This window comes from Salvelinus fontinalis, chromosome 11 (assembly GCF_029448725.1).
Source record: "Salvelinus fontinalis isolate EN_2023a chromosome 11, ASM2944872v1, whole genome shotgun sequence".
Classification (NCBI taxonomy): Eukaryota; Metazoa; Chordata; class Actinopteri; order Salmoniformes; family Salmonidae; genus Salvelinus; species Salvelinus fontinalis.
Window position 1 is genome coordinate 34,839,028 of NC_074675.1, and position 20,453 is coordinate 34,859,480.

At 43.0% G+C, this 20,453-nt stretch overlaps 1 protein-coding gene across 17 annotated transcripts in view; it reads left to right on the forward strand.

Moving 5' to 3' along the window:
• Positions 1 to 20,453, forward strand: part of si:ch211-200p22.4 (phosphatidylinositol-binding clathrin assembly protein) — a 59,416-nt gene that overhangs the window by 38,706 nt on the left and 257 nt on the right. The window contains exons 3-20 of one of the 17 annotated variants that reach the window (XM_055938535.1): positions 1,358 to 1,433; positions 1,645 to 1,747; positions 2,100 to 2,193; positions 2,343 to 2,454; positions 2,815 to 2,921; positions 4,654 to 4,695; positions 5,161 to 5,181; positions 6,640 to 6,725; positions 6,859 to 6,988; positions 9,933 to 10,066; positions 10,984 to 11,084; positions 11,592 to 11,696; positions 17,122 to 17,280; positions 17,820 to 17,850; positions 18,683 to 18,845; positions 19,220 to 19,243; positions 19,955 to 20,011; positions 20,167 to 20,283. In XM_055938535.1, coding sequence (XP_055794510.1) covers positions 1,358 to 1,433; positions 1,645 to 1,747; positions 2,100 to 2,193; positions 2,343 to 2,454; positions 2,815 to 2,921; positions 4,654 to 4,695; positions 5,161 to 5,181; positions 6,640 to 6,725; positions 6,859 to 6,988; positions 9,933 to 10,066; positions 10,984 to 11,084; positions 11,592 to 11,696; positions 17,122 to 17,280; positions 17,820 to 17,850; positions 18,683 to 18,845; positions 19,220 to 19,243; positions 19,955 to 20,011; positions 20,167 to 20,283 — 1,662 coding nt within the window. The other 16 variants (XM_055938540.1, XM_055938536.1, XM_055938549.1 and 13 more) reach the window with 16 other exon arrangements.

Consider the following 20,453-nt stretch of genomic DNA (forward strand, 5'->3'; position numbering starts at 1 on the left):
GACTGCTGCTCAACTTGTTTCTCCACAAATCCATCTATCTTTATCTGCAGCCTATGGTGCCATAATGCAGTGCTATGGCAGTAGATGTAGGGTCTCATGTCTCAACTTTACCTTGATTTCTCATAAATTGCCATCCGAAATAGCATTTGTTCAATAACTATTCATGCATTGTGACAATAATGACACATCATGAGAATGGCTGCAAGTGTTCAGATAAGCATGACATTACCTTTTTATATCTGTAGAGATATCGGCTGATACGATATAGCGTTTAAAGACCAATATCGGCCAGTTAATATCGATCTATCTCTCTCTCGCTCGTTCTCTCTCTGCCTTTCGATCTGTGTGAACTGACCTGTTTTAGCCTTGTTTGACACACGTCACATTCACCACTGCAATAAAGAAACCAAATGTCCCCAAAAAAGAAAGTCAGGTGTATTTCCCAAATGGCTACCTATATAGTGTACTGTACCCTATGAGCCCTGGACAAAAGTATTGCACTAAATAGGGAAATGGGGTGCCATTTGGGATGCAGAAAAGAGGGTTAAGAAGTTTAACTGCGTGGCCCAATACTTTAAAACTTCACTTTGCCACGGGACAAATGCTTAGCCAGACACAAATGCACACACAATCTGCAGAGCACATTTTATCGGCTCTTAAACCAGTTCTTTAAAAAAAAGAATGACAACCGCTCTTCCTCCCTACTCTGAGAAATGCTGAAGAGAGAATATGATGGATGTTAGTTTTCCTTCCTTCATTTCATATTTTCTTAGGCGAGTTCACTCTTTCTAAAAGTAAGTAGTTTTTCTCGCTCGCTTTCTTCTCTTGACTCCTAAGCATGAGAACACAAGAAAGCCTGCTAGTTGTGTGTGTGTTTGTGCTCTGTCGCTGGAAGCGTGTCAGCTGGCGTAGCGTGAATCCCCCACATTCCGAGATGCTCGGTTAGAACTGGGAACACCAACCTAGATGGGGGAACGTCAGCCAGGGATGTACAAGTTCAGGCCTGCTCCTATCTCAGCAGAACGCTCCTCTTTCTGGGAATTCCCAGCCCTGTTTTCCCATTACTGAGGATGAGGCCAGACAATGTTTTTTGTGTGTGTCCCTCATCGCTGCCAATTGAATCTAGACCATGTTGATATTACACAAGATGGGATTTATCCCAAATGGCACCCTGTGCGCTACTTTAAACAAGAGCCCGATGGGTCCTGGTCAAAATTAGTGCACTACATGGGGAATAGGGTGGCATTTGAGACACAATGTATGGGATTTTCCCGACCCTGTTTAGTCTAGCTGTTTATCTGACCTGAGATTTATGGCGCTTTCTTTTTTCTTCCATTCTTTCTCTCTCTCTTCTCAGCGTCTCATCCAGTACCTGGCCTCTAGAAACACCCTCTTCAACTTGAACAACTTCTTGGACAAAGGTGCTTTGCAAGGTATGGTATATCTTATACAAACACTCATATAATACTAGTACATGATTAGACACACACTGCTTTGGTCTCAGGTTCTCTCTTGTTTTTAGTGGGGTGTGGGAGGTTTTACTGGGGGGTCTGTGCTGTTTTTGGTCAAATGAGGATGGTTCAGAGTCTCGGTTGTCTCTCTTCTCTCTATCCTCTCTCTCTCCCTCCTTTCTCTCCCTCCCAGGTTCTGACATGTCTACCTTCATCCGTCGGTACAGCCGCTATCTGAATGAGAAGGCCATGTCTTACAGGCTGGTGGCTGTGGACTTTACCAAGATGAAGAGAGGGTAGGAAGCACACATGTTTACTCACTCAAGCACACACCTGAATGAATAGATCACAATGTCTTACAGGCTGGTGGCTGTCGACTTTACCATGTTGAAGAGTGAATAGGCTGCATAACAATTCATACATCTAGTCTATTTCACACTGTACTGGGCTGGCCTGGTTCCGCAACCGCCGTAGTTCCTGGAACCGTGCTCGAAAGGAAAATATCTAAGCAGCCGAGTACGGTTCAGGTTGGTTCTATAGTGTGAATCGGGTAAAATGTTCCTTAGCATCCCGTCAGAACCAGCTAATCCAGTATTAGTCTAGAAAGAGAAGGACTAACTAAAAATGTTTGGTGTGTGTATGTTCCAGGATTGACGGTGTGATGCGTACCATGAGCATAGAGAAGCTCATAAAGACCCTTCCTATTATCCAGAACCAACTAGACGCACTGCTAGACTTCCAGGTAAATGGTGTGTTTGTGCATGCGGAGGAGGGGTGTGTGTATTCAATGGAATGTGTGCATTTTCCAATGGTGGACATGGGTGTCAGGTTTGAGATGAAAAATAAAGACATTTTTGGGGGGGAAATGCCTCCCTTCCACCCTCTCTCCAGGCCAACCCTAATGAGTTAACTAACGGGGTGATCAACTCAGCCTTTATGCTGTTGTTCAAGGACTCCATCCGTCTGTTTGCTGCCTACAACGAGGGCGTCATCAACTTACTGGGTAAGGACTGGTCTAGAGTCAGATTTAAAGCCTCCAGCGTCAGGACTATTGGTACTGGTGGGTATTATCATGGTATAATAGAATGGTTCATTGGAATTCTATGGGTGTTATCCTATTCATATTATGTGGGTTCTTCCAGGGCATAGCTCAAGGTTCTTACATCAATTTGATGTGATTAACTATGTGATGTTAGCGTCTCGGACAGCCAATGACCTGTACGGTGTGTTTGTCTTTTCACAGGTTGTGATGTATTTTTGAAGTGCTAAGTTGTCCTCTGTCTCCTATCACTCTCTACTAATGGCTTCTTTGTACTCTACTCTTCTCACACTGTCACTTTGTCTCTCTCTCTCTCTCTCTCAGAGAAATATTTTGATATGAAGAAGGGTCAATGTAAAGACGCATTGGACATCTATAAGAAGTTCCTCTACAGGATGACCAAGCTGTCAGAGTTTCTAAAAGTAGCAGAGGTACACACAGGCATGCACGCGGACATACACACACACACGCTCAACACACAATGCCCCGTTTTTCACATTTACGTAAAGTACCAGTCAAAAGTTTGGACACTTACTCATTCCAGGGTTTTTCTTTGTTTTTACTGTTATCTACATTGTAGAATAGTAGTGAAGACATCACAACTATGAAATAACACATTTGAAATCATATAGTAACCCAAAAAGTTTTAAACAAATCAAAATATATTTGAGATTCTTCAAAGTAGCCACCCTCTGCCTTGATGACAGCTTTGCACACTCTTGGCATTCTCTCAACCAGCTTCATGAGGTAGTCACCTGGAATGCATTTCAATTAACAGGTGTGCCTTGTTAAAAGTACATTTGTGGAATTTTCTTTCTTATTGCGTTTGAGCCAATCAGTTGTGTTGTGACAAGGTATGGGTGGGATACAGAACATGGCCCCATTTGGTGAAATACCAAGTCCATATTATGGCAAGAACAGCTCAAATAAGCAAAGGGAATAGAGAATCCATCATTACTTTAAGACATGAAGGTCAGTCAATCCGGAAAATGTCAAGAACTTTCTTCAAGTGCAGTCGCAAAAGCCATCAAGCGCAAGTCAAAACACACAGCCTGCCGGTACTGACCCTAATCTATTCTTATGTCACATATAGCATTCTTAGACAGAGATTAAATCATGTATGAGTAGGTTGTTTAGGTCATATCGACTCAATTCTGGAATGTTGCTGTGAGACCGAGGGCATCATGTGTGCCGATGTGTTTCCCTAAATATATCTTGATAACTTTTGGAGTCAATGAAATTTAATGAAATTATTTGAATAGTTATGCTTCTTGATGATATCTTGTATTACGTCACCTTACCCACACACATAAAGATAGACATCATGCAGACACACACAGTCTCAAGGTTTTAAGATTGCTGTCCGTCAAAGATTCTCAACCAAATTTACTGAGCTTGTGCAATTATGACAAAATCAACGGACATATCATCCCCTAACAGTTGTGCAAACTTGGTAGAGTCTTATTCTAACGTATTCACAGCGTTAATGGCTTCCAAAGGTGCTAACACCAAGCATTCATTACATCTTATTTTTTATTAAATTGGAAAATGTGTTTTTTTTCTTGTGTAGATTGGTAAAGAAGTCATCAATTTTTATTTTATTTTTGTGATTACATTTTAAGGCTGCAATTGGGGTGTACACTTTCACTGTTCCAATGTTTTGGCCTCACGTTATTTCAATGTTTTTGGGGCTTTTTAAATGTCTGTTCAATTGCTCGCCATTCATTTACCGCACCCACACCATGTCTCGTCTCTCATTGGTCACTCACGAGACATACTCAACATTGTCCAATCATATTCATCAATCCAGTTGTCAGCATTTTTGATGTACACCCTTTATTTAAGTTGTTTAGAGGATGTGTCCCAATAATCTGTTCTTTCTCATTAAGTGTGCACTTGTTCGATTCCCTTCATGGATTTGAAAGGAAATGACTGGTATATGGAAACACCCTTCAGCCCATGCCTACACCAATCTAATGCTTATATATTTTTGAGGAGTGGTGTACGAGTGCACACTTCAAGAAGAACGAGAGGTTATTTGGACTCACCCACAGTAGTCACTGCATGGGAGTAATCATTCCTTTATTTATTTATTTATTTTCTTATCCCCGTTTTTTCTGTTGGCCCGTTTGTTTGTTTTTCGTTCGGTCTTTGTGACCACAGCAAGTTGGAATAGATCAGGGTGATATCCCCGATCTCTCACAGGTCAGTGTACATTTTTCATCTCTTTCTCTCTTCTTCTTCTGGCTCCACCAACATGCTTTCATCCGTCTATCCGTCCATTCGTTCATGTTACAGCCGTCAGCCTCTCTCTTACTGTACATATTCGCTCCCTCTCTCCTTTGGTCTCACTTGCTCTCGCTCTTTTCTCTGTACTCAATCATTCACTCATTTTTCTCTGTCAAACTCTTAACAAGTTACCCTGTCTTCTACTTTCCCTAGTAATCTGTTGGTTCAATTGATTTAGTATTTATTTTTCTAATTATTATTTACACTGTAGGCCCAAATAGGCACTTGTAAAGAACGTATTTAACTGGCTATATAAATACCAATAACTTAAGGCACCAAGCTTGATAGTGATGCAAACTGAAATATTGGATTTTGAGTGATGCATAATTCCCATTCCCAGTATACCATTTAAAATAGTTCCTTTATCATTCTCCTCCACAGACCATTAAAGGATCATGCATTGTAGGTGGTGGGTTACTTACTGTAATGCTTTTAACCCTAGCATCCCTCCCACTAAAGGCATTTCACTGTACTAGTGCACGTAACATTGAAACTTGAAACTATACTGCTTCTCCCCTCCCCATACAGTATATACACAGAGTTTTACAAATTGTTGACTCGCCATAGCTTGTGTGCTCTGACATCTTGACCTACCCACCCGGGTTTGCATGTAGCCCTCGCTCCCTCACACGCACGCATGTAGCCTTGCCCCTTCCTACACGCACGTGCGCACACGTAGACATGCATGAGTGCAGACACACTTTGGCCCCGAGTGTGGGTGGGCGGGGGAGGTCAACCATATGAATGAATTATGAGAAAAGTATTCCTCTCCTCCTCCCACCATTCAGACAGACATAGGCCTATGATAAAGAAAGCATTTTAGGGATTTTTAACCTATTCATTTAAACTATATTTGACCCCCTGATTATTACATGAATGCATCATCATAGCCGTAGCTATGACGTAAAAAGATTTCTGTCTTCAAACTTCAAAGCACATCTTGTTTTGAAAGATTGTCGGGGGATAACTAGCGATCAAAAAGGGGGGGAAAAACTATTCCCTCTTTCTTTTACTTTGCTCTTTTGTTCTCTCTCTACCTCACTTTCTTTCCTCTCTGTGTGTCGGGTGGAATGTTTGGGGAATATGTACAGGGTTCAGTCAGAGTTCCGTGCTCAGTCTGTTTTTAACTTCTGTGCTTTTTTTGTAAGAGGGAATAGAATGTGTGTCTGCTAATATTATTGATGTCTGATTTGGTCTCTAAACAATCTAAAAAGATGGTCTACTTTTGATCACAGCCACATTGATCGTTCGCCTTGACGTCACCATAGGTCAAAAGTACTGCACCACACGGGGAATAAGGTGCCATTTGGTACACAACCTCCCATTTGAATTAATTTTCTCTTGGAATGTGTCTCAAATAGCACCCAAATCTCTATATAGTGCACCACTTGTAGTGCGTAGGGTGCCATTTGGGACGCACACTTAGTAAAAGCCAAAGCGCCAACCTTGCCCACTAGGCTATGCCCTCTCAGGATGTTTATATGTTTGGCATGAACCAGACAGAACGGGGTTTATGTGCATGTTTCTCAACCTCCTCTACTACCTTCCTTCCCCTCTGTTCTCTCCTCGTTTTTCTGTTTTCCGAAACTTGTTATTATTAACCTACCAGTACTGAGCAACCTATTCCCTATATAGTGCCATTTGGGCCGAAGACGTAGTTGTTCTATTCTGGGAAAGTGATGCATTGTGGGTCGACCTCTGGGACTAACAACCGTGTGTGCGTGTGTTTATTGATGTGTGTGTGACGTGTAAAGAAGTGAATGAGTGCGTCATGTCATGTGAAAGAGAGGAACAGCTGGTTCTGTCTCACCCCCCTCCCCTCTTCTGTTTTCTCTACTTGTCCTCCTCTCCTCCTTCCAGGCTCCTAGTAGTCTCCTGGAGGCTCTGGAGCAGCACCTAGCCTCTCTGGAGGGGAGAAAGACCAAGGAACTCACCGCTGATACCAGGTACTGGACTGGCGAGACAATGAACACTTGGTGATATACGTTATCATAAAACTTGTATAAGAAGCACACATAGAAAAAACATGTCCCCTGTCCCCTCCTAATACCTCTGTTCTCGCCTCTGTCCTCTCCATAGAGCGTCCACCCTGTCCAGTGCGGTGTCGTCTCTGTCCAATACAGGCATGTCATTCAGCCGCATGGACGAGAAGGAGAGACAGCAAGCCTTAGAGGAGGAGCAGGCCAGACTGCAGGCCCTCAAGGTACAGGTAACACACCATTACACTAATACATAAAATGATACTACACCGATGCATAATTTTACACAGCTACACTAACCACCACTACACTGGTGGACAGGGGGAGTTAAATATGTTACTACATCATTACAACAAATTACACTGCTGCACAAAATTACATTACATTTTTTTTTTTACTTACCTTTTATTTAACTTGGCAAGTCAGTTAAGAACAAATTCTTATTTACAATAACGGCCTACACCGGCTAAACCCGGACGACGCTGGGCCAATTGTGCGCTGCCCTATGGGACTCCCAATCACGGCCGGTTGTGATACAGACTGGATTCGAACCAGGGTGTCTGCAGTGACGCCTCAAGCACTGAGATGCAGTGCCTTAGACCGCTGCGCCACTCGGGAGCACTACATTAGCCTATTCAGATTTAACTGCCTGAAAACAGGGTGTCCGTGGGTCCTTAAAGTCTTACATTAATTTCTGATTTAAAGTCTTAAAATGGCTTAAGTTCAGTTTTCAAAAGTATAAAAAAATGCGACGTTGATGACTACAGTGTTTCCGTTATATTGTGCTTAATTGTTGCCACCCCGACCAAAAAAAGAAGGAACAATTGAACATCAAACAATACTCTAGGCACACTTTCAAGATGTTCGAGATCTGTCCAACCACGTGTACCTCGGTGTTTGCACGTCATGTGCGTGTACCAGTGTGGTTCAGGACGTTGCCAGAGGAAAGAGCAAGGCAGCCTAAAATGTGATAGACAGCAACACTAACTAGAGCTGGGACGATAAACAGGAAATTACCGACACCGATATTGCCTTCTTACCAAAGCAATTTCGGGGATTAGGCTACATAACGTTCCTGCAGATTTTTGTTGTTGTTCTAAAACCATTATTTGGTCAACAGTAATGTGCATTAACCTGCTTCCTGCAATAAAAGTATCTGCCGTGTCCGTTTTGCTGCTGGCTCTCACTCCCGCTACCCCCTTTGCACATGGCGAGGAGGGAGAGAAGCGCAAGCATACTGATAGTTGAGCAACATTTTTAAATGTAATTGCGGGAAAGACAGTTTTTAAAACCACTATTGTTACTGTTCCTAAACAAGAGGAGAGTCTCGGCTTTATGTGAGAAATAACACCACTTTACAAACGTCGTATGTAATTGAGATGCTCTGCAAACGGAGCGGAGCGTGCCATTTGCGGTGAATACATCAAGTAGCCTATATAGGCCTACCAATGGAAAGTTTTTGTAGGACATTCAATTTGCTGTCAGCTCAATTGCATGGCTATCTAGCAACAATATCGTATTTAGAGTTGGCAATCTAGTGAGTTCTCACTTCCTCAGGTGGTAAATAATGTAGCATATAGGCATAGCCTAGGCCAATATGCAGAAAAAACTCATTGTACGACTTCCTCATCGATGACGAGCGTGCTCTTGTTTGCCATGACATCCTCTTCCAGACAGGCCAGGTGAGCGGGGGCAACCCCTGTTTCAAAGCGGGTGAAGAACTTGTTTAGTTCATTGGCTGTAGAGGCACACCCTCTCATCCGGGCAGGGATCAATGCGTTGCCTACTTTTTGAAGGGGGCGTTTTTCATATTCTTAATGCCCAACCAGGCAGACCGAGAGTCTCCCTGTAACTTTATCTCCACCTTATTTCTGTACTGGCATCTCACCTTTTTTTAATCTCTTTGTTCCCCTCTCTCTGTACCTCTTTTCTTTTGAGTGTGTTCCCGGAGGCAAACACTTGTTTCTTCCTATTAAGCACCACTTTCGATTCTTTGGTCACCAATGGTTTGTTAGGAAATATCTTACATCACTGCAATTGATCAATACGGTCATTGTCCCACACCTGTATTTGTTTTTCCACCACCTTCTCCCTTTTGAGTAACTGTCTATAAGTTGGTCGTAGAAAAACAGTGTTATGATCTTATCCACCCAGTGGATGTCTGGCCAAGGATGAATACGCTTTGGGAACCGAGCCGTAACATAGGTCAATGATCTTATTTTTCCTTGTTGGACAAGTCACATCAAGCTCTTGAGCGGGGATAAAAATGATGTCAGCTGCGTTCACACTGTTTGCTCTTGGATGGATATAAACAACTGTCAAAAAAAGCTGGGGGAGGTAGAAGTGGCGTAATGATAGCAGCTCTATAACAGGGGTGCATATTTTTTCCCCTGACAATCGTAGTTTTACACCATCTTTCATTTAGTCGAACACAGACTCCGCCTTCGTGCTCCTTACCAGGAGCTTCACTGTCTCTGTCCATACGAGTGATCGTGAATCTGTCAGGGGTGACTTCAGTCGGGCACCGCCTCCGACAGCCAAGTTTCAGAAATGGCCATCACACAGGCCTCTCTGTATTCATATCGATACCATGAGTTTGCCCGTAATTCGTCCATTTTCCCCTTAAGCGATTGGATATTAAAGAGCAGTTGGATGCGGAATCTTTGTTTTGTTCCTCAGCACACCGCCTTTCCCCTTTTCCTCTTCCTTCTTAGTAGTCCTTCACCCAGGTTGTTTTGTCTCACGATCTCTGCACGTATGTCCCCTTTGATCGGTTCTCCCAAACGTGAGTTATCACATTGTAAAAGATTAGTTTCTGCAGTAGCGGATGTGTTGTGCCGCCGACTTTCTCGTAGATTCGCGTGCTTTTTCAGGTACCAGCAAAAGTAATCCAAGTAGGAGAATTATCCACGGTACGCACTTCATGTCCCTCTACCGTAGCCTAATCGGTAATCCGATGCAACATAAAACACTATCAAACTACTAAAAGCAAAGCAACAAAAACAGACGAGTTTAAACAACGAACCAGGAACAAACGCACCACTGCGCAGCGCCCCAAGACTGATTGGAGCCTGCTCAGTCTAACGCTGCTCAGTCTGTACCAAGCATGAATCCCTCAGTCATACCCAACTTTGTGTTTGGTAACTGTGTGAGTGTTTTTCTGTGTTTCTCCAGGACCAGCGTCTGAAGGAGATTGGCATGTCCACTCCATCTGCCTCCCCCAGTACACAGTCTATGGGCAGTGTCAGCAACAACCACCACAACACCAATCAAGGCATGGAGCTATTCAGTGCACCCTCCACCAACAGGTACTACTGTTATAACATGGTTACTACAGGTCATAGGAGGTTATCTAGTGTTATAAAGGTATGATTAAATTATTCTATTCAGATTTATGTTGATTCTTTTGACTATAGATTCTTTCTGTGATTTTCTTTGGGGGGGTTTCAAAGGTTGGTATCAAAGAGTTTGTTTTGTTGACTTAAAGGGATTTTTGAGGCAATCTATATTTCAGTGGAATTACCCTTACCTTGAGTTGTTTCTCAAGCCAGAAGTTACCATATTAGCATCGTCAAAATTCATTAATGTGAACAGGCGTACCGATGTTAGCAAAACTGCAAACTTCCTCAGAAACATGTAGCGTCGATACTCACAAAGAACCTGTCCATGTTCTTCCCCGCAAAAAAGTTATTTTTCTAGTAATATCTGAATGCTGAATATCTGTATATTCCAATGCTCGGATAGTGCCATCAAGCCACCGGTGAGTGCCCAATGGAATATACAACTTTATTGTCAATGTTACAGCACACAGAAACAGACAGACTACATGAGGAAATGTAGTCTCACAATTCCAGCGACTATTTCAGCAGTATGTATGTTAGAAAATTGTGAACTTCACCAACTACCGAACTTGGTTTTGAAGTGTTTTTGAGCATGTTACGGCTTGCTGTGCAGCTTTGCTAACATTGGTTTGGTTATTTACATTCATGAATTTTGATGATGCTAACTCCTGTCTGTGGCTAAACATTGATTATTGTGCACTCTGTCACTATGGGCCTTAATACACAACTCAAGGTAAGGTAAATTCCACCGAAATATATAGATTTCACCTGAACTAACCCTTCAATTGTTGATTGTTTGGGCATATAGGGGCAATTTAAATTACATTTATTTACTCATTGATTTTCTTTCCCTCTTCCCTGTCTCCTCTTATTTCTCTCTCTAGCATGCCCAACCTCAGTAGTGATCTATTTGACCTGCAGCCAGCCTTTCTACCTGCTGTCCAAAGCACTCCCTCTATCTCTACAGCCACCAGTGCCTGGGGAGGTAGGTCACACACACATTTGGACACACACGTGCATGCAATATACACATGGAAATACACACACAGTTTTTATCTACTTAACCTCCTGAACCTTCAGGTTCAGATCCGGGGCAGAGATGTATAGTGTTGATTTAGCTGTGTATTATGTCACACACTACACAAGTTTCAGTTAACACGTGTGTTCTGACAAGCCTCTGTCTTTTAAAGTCAGGTGGCTTTTCAACTGTACAAATTCATGTTCATGTGTATCTGAGTTCTCTTCATGTCTTCAGTCATTCATGTGTTCATTCATCCATCAATTAATTCACTTGTTTCATCCACTTATCGTCCATCCATTCAGCCATCACTTTCTCATCCGCTAGAAGCACCGAAACGGCTAAAATATGATGTTTTACATTTTGTCCAATAAACATTATTTGAATGAACATATGGTTCGACAGACCAACCAACCCAGAGGTTGAAGAGAACCTTTACAATCGTAATATGTCTTTATGACCTTTGTCCCCTAGGTGCTGCTGAGCCAGCTGAGTCCTCCATGAGTGTAGATTTTGAAGCTGTTTTCGGGGGCGGGGCTAGAAGACAGGCCAATAACCACGTACAGCCTGCCACCGATGGTAAAGAGACACAACGGCTACGTCCCAAATGGCAACCTATTCCCTTTATAATACACTACTTTTCACCAGGGCCCATAGGGCACTATATAGGGTGCCATTTCAGACACACACAACCCTAAATAAACCTACTAAACAACCTCTGGCTTAGCTTACTGCTCCCCTATAACAACTGTAATTAACTACGTTTAGTGCTGGGTCAGATCTCTGATTTGGTTTTGCTAATGGCCGCTAAGTAAATCAAACTTTTCAGGCTTTGGCCTGTATCCACAAATCGTCTTAGAGTAGGAGTACTGATCTAGGATCAGTTTTTCCTTTTAGATCATAATGAATACAATTATATGGACATATACTATATCAGCACTCTTACTCTGAGATGCTTTATGGATACAGGCTCTGGTTTAGATTTCTGGTTGGGTTTTGCTATGGGCCAGCTAATCCTTAGCTACAGCTTTAGGCCTGGGGTTTCTAATACCAGTTTCCATTTGTGTGTTTTAAAGCCTTCAGTAGGAATTTCCTGGTGGTGATCTCACTCCATTCCATCTGTTTGTAACTCATCTCTTTCTCTCTCTGTGCGTGGTTTGTCATCTCAGTCCGTTCCTAATCGCCTGTCACTCATCCATTTGTTGTCATCCACACCGTCCCACACTCTACACAGACAATCCATCTCTTTGGAGGCACTGAGGTGGTACCTTTCCATCTGTTCTCCATCTCTTTCCCTCATCTGTCCTCTACTCCCTCCATTCTCAGCCTTTCCAAACAATTAGCTTAATAGTAAACTCCTCTTTCTTCATAAAACTAGATTTTTCTTTCTTTCCTGCCCTCTGCTCTGTATGTTATGGTGAGTGGGCTAGTTTTCTGATTATTTCCTTCTCTCTCCCTTCCTCCGTGTGCTAATTGTCTCTGATCCTTCCCTTCTGTTTCCTGCTTGTAAAGCAGGAAGTTCTTACTTCATGAATATGGCCAGATGGCACCCTATTCCCAATTGGGCTCTGGTCAAAAGTAGTGCACTATGGTAGTATGGGCTCAGGTCAAAAGTAGTGCCCTACATAGGGAATGGAGTGACATTTGGGACGCATAGCTATGTCAGCACAATGTCCAGAAGCTAGACACCGCTTCCTAGACAAATATTATTTGTCCTTTTTTTTTGTTTTCGCTCCCTCACTTTTTTTCTGTGATGGGAGGATAAGGAGTGATGGGAGGTGGCAGCTGTCTGTGCAGCTCTGTTGTGCTCCCTGTCTCTTTTTTTCCTCCCCATACGCTACTTTGTCTTTCCCTCCTTCGATCGGTCTTTCTCTGTCACACACTGATTGCCCCTATTTGTCTCTTTTCTGTCTCCCTCTCCACCCTCTCTCCCTTTTCCGTTCCCCCCTCCCTCCACCATCCCTTTCCCTACCTCTCTCCTAGTTGAGGGCAATGTGTTCCCATTTTTAGAATTACTGTTGACAGACCATTGTGGTACTAATGTAATGTTTGCACAGTGAAATACTCCATGCTGCATCCCAAATGGCAGCCTGTGGGCCTTGGTCAAAGTAGTGCACTATATAAGGAATAGTGTGCCATTTGGGATGGAGCCATGCAGTGTAACCGGACCAATCAGCCCTGTACAGTAATAGAGTAGTATACCACACAGACCGGTCAGCCTACAGTACAGCCTCAATAAGTGTAATGACTCAACAACATGACACCACAAGCACATAAATCCATCATAACACAAATATAGCTACTGCTGCTGAGCCTAGGGATGGAACAAACACCCATTTCTCATAATTCTGCTACTGAGGCTGACTAGAAACTGAAGGAGTAGACAGGGCACATCTACTGTTTTAGTCTAGATATGGAATTACTATAATCCATCAGCATAAGGACTCCACAACATGTCAGCCACAAGGAACTACAGTGCCTTCAGTAAGTATTCATACTCCATGACTTATTCCACTTTGTTGTTACAGCCTGAATTCAAAATGGATTAAGTATATTTTCTAACCCATCTACACACAATACCCAATAATTATTTTTTTGCAAATGTATTGAAAATGAAATACAGAAATCTAATTAATTTAATTATTCACACCCCTTTGCTATGACTCTCCAAATTGAGCTCAGGTGCCTCCAATTACCTTTAATCATCCTTGAGATGTCACTACAACATGATTGGAGTCAATTATTAATGTGGCCAATTAAATTCATACCGTGAAATTCAGGTAACTATCCGTAGAGCTCTGAGTGAGAATTGTAATGAGGAATATATCTGAGGAAGGGTTTAAAACAATTTATAGAATGTTAAAAGCTTCCAAGAGCACACAGTGTCCTCCGTCATTGGGGAATGGGGAAAAATACAGAACTACCCAGACTGGTCGGACAGCTTCTAGGCACAAACTGAACAACCAGGCAAGAACAACCTTGGTCAGGGAGGTGACCAAGAACCCAACGACCTCTCTGACAGAACTACAGAGTTCCTTGGCTTAGATGGGAGAACCTGCCAGAAGGACAACAGTCTCTACAGCACTTCACCAATCTGGGCTTTATGGGAGAGTGGCCAGACAGAAGTCACCCCTGAGAAAAAGGCACATGACGGCACGCTTGGCGTTTGCAAAAAGGCACTTGAAAGACTCTGGAGTGGCAGAAGAGTCTGGTCTGATGATACAAAAATTAAACTCTTTGGCCTGAATACAAAGTGCTATGTTTAACACCATCCCTACTAGAGGTCGACCGATTATGATTTCTCAACGCCGATACCGATTATTGGAGGACCAAAAATAGCCGGTAACGATTAATCGGCCGGTTTTTTATTTTATTTTTTACAATTTATTTGTAATAATGACAATTACAACAATACTGAAAGAACACTTATTTTAACTTAATATAATACATCAATAAAATCAATTTAGCCTCAAATAAATAATGAAACATGTTCAGTTTGGTTTAAATAATGCAAAAACAAAGTGTTGGAGAAGAAAGTAAAAGTGCAATATGTGCCATGTAAGAAAGCTAACATTTAAGTTCCTTGCTCAGAACATGAGAACATATGAAAGCTGGTGGTTCCTTTAAACATGAGTCTTCAATATTCCCAGGTAAGATGTTTTAGGTTGTAGTTATAATAGGATTATTTCTCTCTCTACGATTTGTAGTTCATATACCTTTGACTATTGGATGTTCTTATAGGCACTTTAATATTGCCAGTGTAACAGTATAGCTTCCATCCCTCTCCTCGCCGCCACCTGGGCTCGAACCAGGAACACATTGAAAACAGCCACCCTCGAAGCAGCGTTACCCATGCAGAGCAAGGGGAACAACTACTCCAAGTCTCAGAGCGAGTGACGTTTGAAACACTATTAGCGCGCACCCCGCTAACTAGCTAGCCATTTCACATCGGTTACACCAGCCTAATCTCGGGAGTTGATAGGCTTGAAGTCATAAACAGCGCAATGCTTGAAGCATTGCAAAGAGCTGCTGGCAAAACGCAGGAAAGTGCTGTTTGAATGAATGCTTATGAGCCTGCTGGTGCCTACCATCGCTTAGTCAGACTGCTCTATCAAATCATAGACTTAATTATAACATAATAACACACAGAAATATGAGCCTTATGTCATTAATATGGTCGAAACCGGAAACTATCATCTCAAACAAAACGTTTATTCTTTCAGTGAAATACGGAACCGTTTGGTATTTTATCTAACGGGTGGCATCCATAAGTCTAAATATTCCTTTTACATTGCACAACCTTCAATTTTATGTCATAATTACGTAAAATTCAGGCAAATTAGTTCGCAACGAGCCAGGCGGCCCAAACTGTTGCATATACCCTGACTCTGCGTGCAATGAACGCAAGAAGTGACACAATTTCACATGGTTAATATTGCCTGCTAACCTGGATTTCTTTTAGCTAAATATGCAGGTTTAAAAATATATACTTCTGTGTATTGATTTTAAGAAAGGCATTGATGTTTATGGATAGGTACACGTTGGAGCAACGACAGTCCTTTTTCGCGAATGCGCACCGCATCGATTATATGCAACGCAGGACAAGCTAGATAAACTAGTAATATCATCAACCATGTGTAGTTATAACTAGTGATTATGATTGATTGATTGTTTTTTATGAGATACTTTTAATGCTAGCTAGCAACTTACCGTGGCTTCTTACTGCATTCACGTAACAGGCAGGCTCCTCGTGAGGCAGGTGGTTAGAGCGTTGGACTAGTTAACCTAAGGTTGCAAGATTGAATCCCTGAGCTGACAAGGTAAAAAATTGTCATTCTGCCCCTGAACAAGGCAGTTAATCCACCGTTCCTAGGCCGTCATTGAAAATAAGAATGTGTTCTTAACTGACTTGCGTAGTTAAATACAGGTGTAAAAAAAATAAAAAATCTGCGTCCAAAAATAGCGATTTCCGATTGTTATGAAAACGTGAAATCGGCCCTAATTAATCGGCCATTCCAATTAATCGGTCGGCCTCTAATCCCTACCGTCAAGCATGGGCGTGGCAGCATCATGCTATGGGGATGCTTTTCAGTGGCAGAGACTGGTATGGATAGAGAGAACAATGAATGGAACCAAATATAGCCAAGTCCTTGATAAGAACCTGCTTCAGTGCTAATGACCTTAGACTAGGGTGAAGATTTACTTTCCAACAGGACAATGACCCCAAGCATACAGCCAAAGCAATGCTGAAATGGCTTCAGAACAAGAATGTGAAAGTCCTTGAGTGGCCCAGCCAAAGCCCAGACTTGAATCCCATTGATAATCTGTGGAAATACTTAGATTGCTCCCCATCTAATTTAACAGAGCTTGAGGTAATCTGTAAGGAAGAATGGGAGGAAATCCACAAATCCAGATGTGCAGAGCTTATACAGACATACCCAAGAGGACTCAAAGCTGTAATCGCAGCCAAGGATGCTTCTACAAAGTATTGACTCGGGTGTGAATACTGCAAAAATGTCAAACATGTTTTACTTTGTCAATATTGGCAATATGTGTAAATGGGTGAGGGGGAAAAAATCTATTTAATCCATTTTGAGTTCAGGCTGTAAAGCAAACAAAATTTAATTATGTGAAGGGATATGAAATCTTCCTGAAGGCAATGTAAATCCAGCACAACACACATACTGCTGCTCAGCCTAGAAATATGGTGTATAGACGGGACAAAGCTACTGAGCCCTGAGCGTAGAAATAAAAGGGAACACATCCTTTATTTTCTGTACGTGTCATGATACTGAGCAGATGGTTTGTGATCCCACAGCCTGATCTTGCCTCCCAAGTCCTTTTTTTTTCTCTTGCTTGAGTCAAATCTTTCCTGCATGTGCGCTGCTTTTCTTTTAACCTCATATCCCATCTGTGTGTGATACTTGCCTATACTTTGTGTTTGTCTAATCTCTGTGTATGTATAATGTAATTAAATCTGTCTCCCTGTGTATCTATCCTCCAGGGTTTGACGCTCTAGGGGACCTGCTGAAGCCCACAGTGCCCAGCCACAACCAGGCTCCTCCCATGGCCCTGCACCACCCTGGTCATCCCCATCCAGGGCACCCAGGAGGCAAGCTGCTGGCCAATGACCTTGACTCGTCCCTTGCCAACCTCGTTGGCAGTGAGTACTGTATAGACAACATACATTGTTCTTTTGTATCCTCACATCTGTCTGTTTCTGCCCCTTTCTCCCCTCTGCCTCCATAAGTTTCGGTTTCTTTCGCTTTGTGCATTCTCCTTACTCCTCATGTGACTCTTTTCTCTCCCCCTTGGTCTTGTCCTCTAATGAATGAATGTCTCTGCCAGTGGTAGAGTTGTCAATAGAAACAGTTGGGCCAAGCTAATGGTAGCGGATGGCCTATCTGCCAGAGCTCTTGCCTGAGAGCCATTGGCGGGAAGGTAGAGGACACACAGAGAGAGGGGAACCCAGTAGGGAGGCACTGGTCTGTCTACTGTATGCTTAGCAGCCTGCACTACCTTCCCAGGGCTGGCCGGCTCTCTCTGTCTGCCTGTCTCACTGTCTTTTAGATAGACTCGCTCACTTTTTTTCAAACCCTCTGATGCTTTTGCTCTCTTCTCTTTCTCATACTCACTTGTTCGCTTGCTTTCTCTTGCTCTCCTCTTTCTGTCTCACCATTCCTCGCTCTCTCTCGTCCTCAGATCTGCAGTTCGGAGGAGCCCCAGCCAAGAAGTAAGTGTAGGAGTTGTGATGTGTGTCTGCATGCGTGTGTGTGTGTCTCTCTGAGTTGGGAAGTGATGTAGTGCCAGACTACAGCATTTTCCCTAGACAATAGAATTCTTTGGCGGGCTGGCATCCTATAGTTCTCCAGTCCCAGGCAGCCCCTGCTCAAAACAGTCTACTTCAAGACATGAGAAACTAAAATAAACTTGAATAAGTATCTAGTGAATGGAAGTTATACTAGTGTTTTTAATGACAAAACAATGTGTTGTATAAACAATCAACAATTGAACAGACTGACTGCAGGGTTTTCCCTAGACGATAGACTTTATGGCGGACTGCCATCCCACTCTACTGTACTAGTGCGAGCCGACTCAAAGCCTAGCCAACGCTGAAAAGCTTCTGTGCTGCTCAAATCTGTTGAAAAATAAATTTAAACTAAAATAACTTGACTGCATCATTCAAATCTGCAGGATTTTACCTGTAACAAGACACACATTGAGACCTAGTGAAGAGCTCGAGCTACAATATTGTAATAATATATTTTATTTTTAACAGGCTTTTCAAAAACACATGCAGGCTTGTATAACTAACCTTGTGGGGCCACACAATTCAGTTCCATTCAAAATCCTGTTTTCCCTAAACCTAATTCTAACCCTAAACCCATTTAGAAATAGCATTGACCTTTGTGGGGACTAACAATGTCCCAAGTTGGTCAAATCTTGTTTGTTTACTGTTCTTGTGTGGACCAGAAGTCCTCACAAGTAGAGTCAAACACGTCCACACCTGCATAATATCCATGGTAACAGTTGATTAACGAGTGTGGTGTTTTTGCGCGGTGCATTTTGTCGCTGTGTGCTCCGGTGTTCAGGCCAGACATGCAGTGGAGTCAGCCTGGAGAGAAGAAGCTAACCGGTGGACACAACTGGCAGAGCAAGACCATGACTAGCACCACGACCTGGAACCCCGCTCCCATGGCCCCTGCACCCATGCCTGTACAACACATGGTGAGTGGTTGTGTGTGTGTGTGTGTGTGTATTATGTTACCTGTTTAGAGATTATGTCCAGGTGCAATAGATATGCTCTAGCCCAGACTGAGTGTGTGCGCTAGTCAAGACTGAGTGCTGAGCTTGCCAATGGATGATTGTCGTCCCGATCTCTTCCACAGTACTAGCTGACTGTGGAAATCTGTCACTAACCCCTGGCTTCTTCTCTTCCTCCCTCCTGCCCTCCCCTCTGTCTCTTTCTGTCTCGTTCTCTTCGCTGTAATTCTTTTCTGTTCTTTGCGTTGTCATCCTCGTTCTGTTTCTGCTGCGTTTAATTCACCTTCCTCATTGCCTCTCGCTCTCTCTCTCTCACTTTGTGCGTCCTTGCCATGCAGAATGGGATGTTCTATGCCAGTTATGTAAGTAGTAGGGTATGTCCCAAATGGCAGCCTATTCTCTATATAGTGCACTACTTTTCACCCAGTTCCTATCTAGTCTGTTTGGAGCGACTTCCGGTCTTTATTACGATTCTCTACCCAGTAGTGTACACTCATTGTGAAGTGTACTCACTCCTCCTCATCCATTTCATAGCATTTGATTGGTGCAAGCGTGGCTGAAGGATGTTTCCACCATATTTCTTACATCGGTCCAATTGTTTTGAATCCATGAGGGGGAGTGTACACACCGGGTCAGTATCAGCTCAGTGCGATCTCTCCCTCCCTCCTGCATTCCTACCCTACTTGTTGTTTTGTTTTTAAAGATAAGAGGGTTTTTTCCCTCCTCCCTGTACTCGTAGTTGAAATGATTTCCTCACCCTACTGCCACCTGCTTTTAGAGACTAGTGTTTATTTCTACCAGGGAGAGGCATGCTACTGTTCTTATTAGGTGCTTAACTGATAACAAATTAGCCTAGTGCAGTAATTTAAAGGAACACTGCTCTAGTCAATTCGATTTTTACAACCTCACTTCCACACATGTTGTTTTACCTGTGTTTATCTGTAGTTGTGAATGTGATGGTGTCCGTGAGCATCGGTGATGTCATTACCTGTACCTCCTTTGCTGTTTAGACTCCCCTTTTAGCCTCTCCGCTGCACTATTTTTGAGTTGCTAATCAGGTCTCTCTCTAACAGGCTCCAGCTCCTATGACATTCCCAATGACGACGCCGCAAGTGCCTATGTATGGAATGGTCAGTACTGCTCAGTGCCCACACGCAACAGGACACATTCAACATCACGTGTATAACCTAGAATTACCGTGGTCTAGCAGTCAAAAAAAAAAGAAGTGTAACCAACAAAGAGACGACATACTTGAGTACTGGAAAAATGTTTCTCCCTCTCTCAGGTCCCTCCTCAAATGGGTCAGATGGGGGGTGTACAGTTGATGGCCCCTCAGCCCATGATGTACAACCAGCCTGTACTCAGACCCACAAATCCCTTCGCCCCCATGCCTGGAGCCCAGGTAACCACTCACCATTTCTACAGCCCTAACACCTTACACCATAATACCACATCCCTATTACCCCTTTAAACCCCACAACCCTCCGTCACCATCCCTAAAGCCCAAGGAAACCCTCCCCCCAAACCCTTTAGTTCAGATTAGCCCCCTTCCATATAGTTCAGGTACAACCC